This window comes from Chenopodium album, chromosome 2, assembly GCF_948465745.1.
Source record: "Chenopodium album chromosome 2, dcCheAlbu1.1, whole genome shotgun sequence".
Lineage (NCBI taxonomy): Eukaryota > Viridiplantae > Streptophyta > Magnoliopsida > Caryophyllales > Amaranthaceae > Chenopodium > Chenopodium album.
In genome coordinates this window covers 82752197-82762274 of record NC_137835.1, presented here as the reverse complement: position 1 = coordinate 82762274, position 10078 = coordinate 82752197, and the positions used below count along the sequence as shown (strand labels likewise).

At 34.5% G+C, this 10078-nt stretch overlaps 1 protein-coding gene across 3 annotated transcripts; it reads left to right on the top strand.

Annotated features, from left to right (window-relative positions):
• Nucleotides 1–894: 894 nt before the first annotated feature.
• LOC145603803 (mediator of RNA polymerase II transcription subunit 19a-like) lies at nt 895–8717 on the top strand. 3 transcript variants are annotated; one of them, XM_081659799.1, is made up of 9 exons: nt 905–1133; nt 3965–4050; nt 4693–4763; nt 5175–5464; nt 6099–6326; nt 7180–7239; nt 7382–7517; nt 8077–8133; nt 8231–8717. In XM_081659799.1, the coding sequence occupies exons 3-7, from the start codon at nt 4733–4735 to the stop codon at nt 7430–7432; spliced, it is 660 nt and encodes a 219-aa protein (XP_081515925.1). In that variant the 5' UTR covers nt 905–1133; nt 3965–4050; nt 4693–4732; the 3' UTR covers nt 7433–7517; nt 8077–8133; nt 8231–8717. The 3 variants fall into 3 exon arrangements, with proteins under 3 accessions (XP_081515930.1, XP_081515925.1, XP_081515917.1); XM_081659804.1 differs by having other exon boundaries at nt 895–1133; nt 7180–7234; nt 8077–8717; XM_081659791.1 differs by having other exon boundaries at nt 906–1133; nt 8077–8717.
• The last annotated feature ends 1361 nt before the right edge of the window (nt 8718–10078 follow it).

The following is a 10078-nucleotide window of genomic DNA, read 5'->3' as shown; positions in this document are numbered from 1 at the left end:
TCTTGTAGAACAAATAGATGGGAGCAACTCCTTTTGTACTTGCATTCACAACACCCGAGGCATCACAAACTAAGACCACATCGCCAAACCTTCGCAAGTTGCACATCGTAAGTCGCAACACTTGCCTCGGCCAATTTAGAAATCCATGTCGCATTAGTCTTATTGACAGCAACCAACAATAAGCCCCCTCAACATCTTTAACTACCACACCATAGATATTAGATAGCACCAACACCCTCCAATCCTCCATAATATGAGTATCAACGAACAATGATTTTTACAGCAGGAGGAACCGCTTCGCATTGACATTTCTCATTTGACTTAATATAGTTTTAGTTTGTATTTTGGGTTGTTATTCTTTTGCACAATAGTTATTATTTTTTTTCCCCACAAATTCTTATATGTGGCTTGCCACACGACCATCATGGGGTTTATTTTGGTAGTGTTATAAGGGTTACTCAGTCAATGTCACACGAGTTACTTCGTTAGTATTATAAGGGTTGCTCGGTCAATGTTATATGGGCCACTTTGTTTTTTTACAAACGATCACACGATATGCCAACCTTATAAAGATGAGCTTCTGTTTTTTTTTTTATTTATTTATTTTTTATATACAATTTGCAATCTTCCTATTCAAAATGTTGTTTTAAAAATACTTAAAAAAAAATAGTTTTAGTCTAGTTAGAGTCTATTCATAATTGCCTGAATTAAGCTGAATTGAACTGAATATTTAACGACTAATATCTACGGAGTAATATACTAGCACACCAAATTAACCATAGATACATCGTTGAATTTTAAAAAGGAAGATTTTTTTTTTTTTTTTTTTTTTGATAAAAAAAAGGAAGATTATTTTAATTAAAGGGATCTGGAAACCCTCATTCTCTCTCCTCATTTTTCTGTTGCACTACCCCGGGGTTTTTATTTCGCCCTTAGAGAAGAGAAGAACCAGTCTTTTTTACACAAAATTATAAAATAAAAACAAAACCGAAAAAAAAAAAAAAAAAAAAAAACCCACTTCTTGCTACGCTTTCTTTACAACAATCCTTCCTACCTGATTACAGACGAATCATTCGAGCGCCAAATCCAAGCTTTTCAATTTCCCTTTTATTTACTCAATTCAAACAAATCAGGTATATTTCGCTGTTTAATTTCATAATTTTTTTTTTACAATTTTTGAAACGATTTTCGGCGGTTTGAATTCGAAATTGAATTGGTATATTTGGTGCAATTTTTTAATCTTCTGGGTTGAGATCATGACCTTGTTGAATTATTTTGAAATTTGTTTGGATTTTCGGCATTAATTAATTGGGGTGGTGTAGTTTTTTCGGGGAAGATTGTATTTTTTATTCAAATTAGGGTTTACTCTAGAGAGTTGAAAGATTGTAATATGCTTTGTTATTTGGGCATAATGTGTGATTTGAGTGAGAATATTATCATTTAAGTGTTTGATTAAGCTATGGATGAGTATTCTAGCAAACCCAAGACGTAGTTGCAAAAATTAGGGTTTTTTTGAACTTTATCAGATTAATACTCTCGATTATTTGGCTTTTGCTCCCCTGTTGCACATACAGTCGTACTTTTTAAGTATAAGTGGGTATTACTGATATAATTCGTTGCCTGCTATTGCTGAGCCAACCATAATGTGTGTTACAGTGTTTACAAGAGTGGGATTTTTGCTAAGATTATAGCAAGGTTATGCCGGTAGCGGTACGGTAGAAATTAATTCAATCACTGCATGTGATTGACCAGTTTGATGAAATTAGCTTGCCAGTATGTATTTTCGATTTTTCGTGGAGGGGATGTTAGAATTTCATGGTTGAGGTAGTTTAACTTAGTATGATAAATGAAGTGCTAAGAAGTATTTATAAGCCCATGATGTTTATAATAAGAAACTGGAGATCATGTAGTATGTAGTTATGTACAACATCTGAATGCTATGGACAAGAGCAAGATTTTAAATTAGTGAATTCTTAAATTAACGAGGCATACAATTCACACAAGTCACATCTTTAAGCAGTATGATTGTTGTAGATTTGAGGAAGTGGTGAAGGTGTCAAAGAATTAGTTCAGGTCTATACTTTGGAGATCAACTAAAAAAGCTTCATACAATTTCCGGAGGATATCATTTTAGGAGAAGATTTTGTGCATGATTATTTTTGGATATTATGAAGGCACATGACCAAGGTGCAATGGGTGTACTTTGGTGGATATATATTGAGAATGATGTATGAGTATATCACACAAATTATATTGACATAATTAAGGATATTGCATTATTGCATAGGGGCGTGAGATTAGATGAGAATAAGCACAGGCATAGGGACATGATAGTCAAAAGAATGTTATTTTTCCATTATGATTAGGAAGAGTTTGCTCTAACATAAATACATCAGTTTAAGACTAGTGGGCAAAGTCCATGCAAGACGATGTGCTTTGTAATGCTGAAGGAATTTGTTCATAGGTTTTCATCTTGGCAGTTCTATTATGTGGGACAGTTTGGGTTGTTAGGGCCTACGGGTGAACTGGAATTTTAACGGATTCCCTCACCTTAAAATGTATTTCGAATTAACTTTTGGAAAAGTTATAGGTTTTGAGAATTGTCAGTAACTTAAAGAAATATTAAGGTAAATTCAGTAAGGTCAAGTTATGAAGGACTGCTTTTAGGTGAAAAAGAATTTAGTATGTTTTTTGTGGTATGTTTCCTTCTTGGCTTGTGGTGAACTGCTGGGTTACTGTTCTTGGGAAATTTGTGTAGGTAATCAGTTTGGTGAAATATTAAGGTATGATTCGTATGAGTAGCATATCCTCGGACCACGTTATCCAGTTGTTGATACTTGATAGCCTTTGATTTTCTTAAATATTGTTTTTCATGGCACCAGCCAACACTTCAGTCTTCAAGTACACAATACAACTTTGTAATATCCTACTGGTGGGTACACCAGTTTCTCAACTATACCTACCTGGCCTCTCTTTTGTCATTTTAACGTGCGAGTATAATTTCGCTATCCTCATAAATTTAGAATCTCCTTCATATTGGAGAATTTGTCACACGGATATGTCTAGAAGAACTTTTGGCTATAGGTAAGTTGGATGTAGTAATTGCAGAATTTAGCTCTTTATGGTTGTTGATTGTCAGTATTTAACTAACTGCTGTAGTGTTCAAGTATGTTCATATATTTATATATATATTTCGTATGGAGGCCGTGTTTGTTTCTGGCAGTTGGTTTTGTGTTTGAGCCTTCAGCCTTGATGAACTTGGATGCAACCTTTTTGTGCTGTTTGTGTTTAGGTTGTTGCTTAGATCCATACTTTTTTGTAAGAATTATAATTTGGATGATTTAAATTTTCAGTAATCAGTAGTCCACATGCAGTGAGTTCTTGGATATCCCTTTGAGTTACTTTGGTGTGCTTCCTCTACTGACTAAGGAAATCCAATTGACACTGTTCCTTTGTCTGAGATATGCATAATCTTCTTCCCTGTGCATGCTAGCTTGACATGATACGATAGTTTATATTACTTATATCTGCTGAATCTTGGCAAACTAAATTATATACACTCAGTTGCAAGATGCACCTAATGGTAATTTTTTTGCTCATTTAATATTTTTGCTCATTTTATAATCTTAACATGAGCAAAAAAACGTATGAAGTGAGCAAAAATCTACCTTACCTTTATCAGCACCTGGTGTATGTAAAAGATGTTGAGGCGTGGTGGTGGTATCTGTGATTTTGAGTTTTCTTGTAAATGCAAATAATAACACCGGAAAATGAATTCAATCAGTTTGTTCAGAAGTTGGGTCTTTTGTTTCCATTGGATTATTGTCCACAGTTTTTTCTTTTTTATTGTTTATTTTCCTTCTCCCTGCTCAAATGAAATGGCCTTTAATACATTTGCAATTGTAATATTTTTTCATTAATGGATGTTTTTTTTACTACTAATTTTCTACTATTGTTCTTGCAGGTAGCTATTGGTGTTTAAGGCCTTTAAAGAAGTGAAGCTTGAGGCCATTCTCTCCACTGGGCACACGGTTTACTTGCTTTTTGAAGGTAATTGATGCCAGATCTTGTGATGTATGCTTGGGGTTTTTTCTAATGTGCGATGTAAAATACATCTTAATTGTATTGTAGGGCAGTACATATATAAAGGAATTCCAATATATTATCTTCAGTTTATTTCAAAATTGGAGTTGCATGATTTAGATTATTCAGAAAATAATACTCCTGAATATTTTAATTGATACAATCTCATTTTAGAATAAATAACTTATATTACTCCTTTGTAAGAGTGTGTATGCTCTTTCTCTCATTGCCCCTCATGTGCATTGGCTGCTACATATTGATTTGTCCCCGTTTTCCTTTTTTAAACTAGTTGATGGCGTGTTCTTTCCAAAAAAAAAAAAAAAAACTAGTTGATGGCGTGTTATTATAGGATTCATATTCATTGATATTTAAGATGATTGCTTTTCATTTCTTGCCTCTACTTCTCCAGCCACGTGGGCCATTCTCAAAAATTGTATGAAGTATTGTTTTAATTTTGTATATTTTGTGTAATCCATTAAATAACCGTGTGTTTTGATTGCAAGATAGGGGAAGGAATTGTTGGGAGAAGTCGATTTGCACTCCCTCTTTCTGTGTAAAAGTGTTTAAGTTGAAAGTTCTCTGATAGTGCATAATTTATTTTGTGTACAGTTTGGAGAGGATGGTCCACCGCTCTATGAGATGTTGATTAATGGATCCTGAAGGCAAGAAGTTTGGAAGAGGTAAATCATTAGATTGATCTACAGTTGTCTATCATTGTTGATTTCCTACATACATTTATGTTTAATTAGTGCGGGTGCCACTCTAGATATCATGATCTTAACTTTTGCTGGCTGATGAAATTTTCATGTCTTAGTAATTGTGGAGTCTCTACCATGCCGTGACAATGCTACATGTTTATGCTAGTAGTTGATGGGGCATCTTGTAAGCAATCCTGCCAAAAATTTGATAAAATATACTAAAGATGCTCCTAGACCCTCCACCCTTCCAGTGTTAGTTCTGTATATCAGAGCCACTTTTTCTGTGATTGTAACGCCAAGTCTTTTGCAGGGATGATAGTCATGATAAGTGAAAACCCTGCTCTGTATTTTCTTTCCTTTTGTTTCTTGTTTCATTTATATTTTGGGTTTCAGGTCCGAGAGAACTTACTGGTGCTGTTGATCTGATTACTCATTACAAGTTGTTACCACACCACGAGTTCTTCTGCAAAAAGTCTCTTCCTGTGTCAATTGCCGATACCCACTACCTTCACAATGTGGTTGGGGATACGGAAATTAGGAAGGGAGAAGGAATGCAGTTGGATCAGCTAATACAAAATCCATCATATTCGCTGGATGGAAATACACGGATACGGCCCTTTGATTTAAATGCTCTTAGTGAAGCCTTTCATCTGAGGGAAACAACCCCTGTTGAGTTACCATCTGTGAGTAATGTTTTTCTTTCACTTCCACTCCTTGAACCTAGCAAAAGCAGTGCTAGAACTTTGTTTTCAGAAAGAAGGCTTCATTCATGTCATTATATGGCTTAACGCCCCTTGGTATTCCATATATTTTCAGAAAACATTGTTTTCCGCCATTTTTAATTTGTGAACTTTGTCAAGAACTCAAGAAGCTTGGGTATTGTTTCTGCTCATATAATGACATTAATGAAGCCTGCTTTCTGGAAAACACAGAGAGCCGAGATTGTTATATATATCTTCTATTCCCCTAATATTGCAACAATTATCATTTTAAGAAGTTTCACAAATATTGCAACATTTCCCTATTTGTACATGTTTTTTCGCTTTCCCTCTCCTCATCACATGGGTCCCTATCTTTTTTCCTCTTTATCTCTCTCCTCTTAAAATCCGTGCTCATCCTCCATGTTGCAATATAAGGGAACAAAGAAAGTATTTTTTTCCCAGTGGTTAGTTAAAGTTTGAACCTAAAAACAACTTTTTATGTGGCTCCCTTTTTGGGAATTAATACTGGAGTTGATAAAATTCATTCTTAACTTTTTCTGTTTTTTCAATTACATCTTTGCATTCTTTTAATTATTGAATCTCATATATTCTGTAGGAAGAAAAGGGGGTCCCTACAATTGCAGGAAAATCTAAAAGTGAGTCAAAAGACAAGGACAGAAAGCACAAAAAACACAAGGACGGGGACAAAGAGAAGGATAAAGAGCGTAAGAAGCACAAACACCGCCATAAAGATCGAAGTAAAGACAAGGACAAGGACAAGAAAAAGGATAAAAGTGGGCATCAGGATGCTGGTGGTGAACATTCCAAGAAACACCATGATAAGGTTTGTAAATGCTTAACTATTGTGAATGGACAGTTGAGAAACAATATTGCCTTTTTTGAGAATAGGCTTGTCACTGTCTAATGTAGTTCTCTAAGGATTTCCTGTTGAAATTGTATAGTTTTGTTGAGATTTATCTGGAAAGTTTTTCATGCTGTGTTTGGTTTTTTTTGGTGATTTATATTCTTTTGCCGGCCACCTTGCTTCTACATTAACAATGTAGCATTTCAAGAATATACTTTCGTTCTTTATCAATTGCAACAGTTGGAGTTTAACACTTGTCAATGCGCAATTTTTTTCATTAATAGCTATGGACCTATAGTGCATAGTATGCTGTCAATAAAAATTATACAAAATAAAATTTTAATTTTTGAAATTATACATTGAGACTAATCCAACAATATCTTAATTTGTCAATAAAAAGGTTAGTTTTTGAAAAGTGCAAAAAGTCTAGTTGTTGCAATTAGCAGTATATACAAGTATATAGTTAGCTCTTTAAGGTTTTTACCTATAGTTACTTCCTTTGTTCCTAAACAAAATAGCTTACAGTCTACAAAATTGACCATTGGCCATTAATTTACGGTCAATTTTTAGGAACCTGTCTTCTTTTGGAAATGAAGTGAAGTTTATTTTGGGACCGAGAGTATCATATCGATTGACCCGGAGGAAATTGATTTCTTTAGTTTTAGGAACCTGTCTTCTTTGGGAATAAATGAATCATGATTTCCACTTTTGCACTTTTCTCGGACGATTTATGTTAGCTGACCCCAAATCCTTTTGGGATTAAAGGTGGTGTTGTTGCTGTTGTTAATTTGTAGTTTTTTTTTTCTAACTATATATATTCTTACCTTTGCAGAAGAGGAAGCATGATGGTGATGAAGATGTTAATGACATTCATAGACATAAAAAGAGTAAGGTAATAATCATTGTGCTGATTCAATTCCTGTACACCTGGATCCGGTTTCTTTTGTTTGGGTGTCCGGATCGCAATCTTCTTCTGTACTTATGAGCATGCCCTTGTATTGAGCCTATTGCTTTTTTTGACTGAACTGTCTCAGCATAAGAGCTCAAAAATAGATGAAATGGGTGCAATAAAGGTTGCCGGGTGAGATGTTTGCTGGTAGTTGTGTTGATTTATCATTCTCAATGTTGGGGAATTTCAAGGAGTTGATTACTTCCATGCAATCAATTGAGGTATCTTCTTGTATTCAACTCATATAATGTATTCTGTGTAATTTGTGTTATGTTTTTGAGTCATCTGGAAGCTTGATTTCTGAAATGATGGTGTGTATGATTCAGAATCTTTTTTGTCTCGAGTGTCAGCTGTGTTGGACTATCAAATTGACTCTTGCACACTTATTTTGAAATGGAATATTTGATTGTTGTTTTTTTAGAATAATGATGTGTATGCATGGTATGTTATTATATGGCTCCTATCATGTTTTAGAATCTAATTGCCTTGTGAAGTTGACATTGTGTCGTAATTTTCTTTGTCATGTAACTTTTTTTTCCCCAGTTGGCTTTTGCACCATTTCTTTCGACTGTTGGTGGTACTGAAATGTGTTGAGATTGTGTGACCTATTGATGAATATGACTTTAGCTCTGCTATATTAACTTTAGTTGCCTCTACTGTATTTTTGGCTCGTAGACATCTATGGAAGCTGAGCAGCTTCTTTCCTGTGCCATGATATATTTTTCTGTAATTTAATGTTGCTGCCTGCAAAATATAATGCCTCTTACTGTTGGATTGCAGAATACTTAATGAGTTGAGGATTGTGTGGAAGGCGAACTCTTTGTGGCATGATTGGAGGTACAGATTGCTGGTGGTGAATTTTCATGTATCGTTTAGAGGTCCCTTAATTTTATTGCTAGTAACCTCTATCAAATTCTGATCATTTTGTTTTCAGTTTATATGGCGCATTGGAAATTCCCAACTCTTGTCCATTATGATAATTTTTTACTTTTTAGAGGTCCAATTCTGAGCACTCTCTTACCAATCTAGGTGACTGAGTTAGAAATTACAGCTGGGTATGTAGAGTAGAATGGTAGGATTGGGTGAAGGTGCTAATGTATTCCTCGTTTAATTATTTTACTTCTAGGAATGTCATTTTTGTTATTGTCAATTTGTCCAGACGGGTAGGTAGATTGTAAGGGTAGGCTTGCGTGTATCCTAACTAATGTCTCCAGTTATCAATGGTGAAATATTCTTTGTAAATTATATCCATATGGGAGTACGGTTCATTGAAGTAATGAGATTGTTTGTAGAAGCCACTGCCTTGTGTAGGTGACTGATGAGCGATACCAATTGGTCCTCTCCCATAAAGCCTGCTGTAATATGTGAAAACTCTTCTGTATTTTTAAGCAAGTGATAGATTAATGAAAACAGTTTTGCATCTTTGGTTCCAGAGTGTCTTGAATGTCTTGCAGATTTTGAATCCAAAGAGGGTGGACATTATCTTTTGCGTTGTTGCCTTGATGCTTAGTTAAACAGGACTGTATATTTGAAGCTGGTAGATCCAAGTATTGAACCTTTTGACCTATATGCTTGTTCAATGCAGAGTCATGAGTTCATTAGTTTATGAATGTCCTAATTGAATGTTTATTGATGATGCATGCATATTATCAAATACTTGATTTTCTTCATTGTCCCTAATAATCACAACTTAGTACTTAACATATACCATGTGGTAATAAGTGATAACAACCACCAATAGATGTATTACGTAGAATATGTCTGGGACATTCGATCTCCAACATCATCTATGTAACTTTACAAACAAATCTGTTGCCATGTAGTCAATCCCTTCAGTTCATGACCTTGTATTAGACAAGCCTTTAATATATGAAATTTAGCTGTAATATTCGGTTACCCACAGCGTCTGCCTGGAACCCTTTTGACTCAAGCCTAGGGTACATCTTTCTTTTTTGGGAAACTTGATACATCTGTGTAAAATCTGCATGTCACTTGCTACAATAAGCCCCAAACTAGTAGTAGAAGAAACTCTTTGCCAAAGCTTTGTTAAATATTTCTGAATTACGGCGTAGGTTGAAGCCTGAAGGTAGTTTTTACAGTTGTACCTTTGAATACTGTAAAAAAACAACCACCACAAGATTAGAGAATGTCCTTCATTTTGTGGTCCATATAGGTGTATATATTTGCTTCTTTCCAGTTTAGGAATTAGGATGTCCCAATAATTTCAGTTTTACTCAATAATCTGTAAACAGCTTCTGAATCAAAATGTACTATTCGATTACTCGTACGTCTTAAGGATTTCTACTTGTTCCATTTCTGGCAACAAATAGGTTCAAAATTTTTTGCCATTTTGTGGTAGTTGTACATTGTTTTGATGAAAATGATCATGTTATATCCTCATATTCAAAGAAGATGAAACCTACAGTACAAATTGTTTGTGTTACACTCTTTTAGTAGGTTTAATTTTAGGTCAATAGCTGTTTTGCATGTGAAATGGTTGTTGTCTATTTCAAATGAAAGGGACTTTTCTTAGTTTGGGCCAGATCAATTGTTGTGTGATAGGAACTTATGCAATGCTTTATAACTTCAATTTAAGTTTATGTAGACAAAATTTGTTGCTTAATGCCTCAAATTGGCTCAATAATTTATGAGCTTGATTTGACCCTTTTAGGCCTATATAAGGGTGCATGTTCTTGTTATGCTTTTTTTTTTTTTTTTTTGGTTATTCTTCCTGTTAGATGATTCAGTTGTTAATTAGTACTTTGAAATTATTAATATTCCA

Excerpts from the sequence above, each read along its gene's own strand:
- LOC145603803 (XM_081659799.1), top strand. The coding sequence starts at position 4,733 with ATGGATCCTGAAGGCAAGAAGTTTGGAAGAG. Across the intron at positions 5,465-6,098 it reads CCCCTGTTGAGTTACCATCT|GAAGAAAAGGGGGTCCCTAC; the intron begins GTGAGTAATGTT and ends TATATTCTGTAG. Across the intron at positions 6,327-7,179 it reads CCAAGAAACACCATGATAAG|AAGAGGAAGCATGATGGTGA; the intron begins GTTTGTAAATGC and ends TTACCTTTGCAG.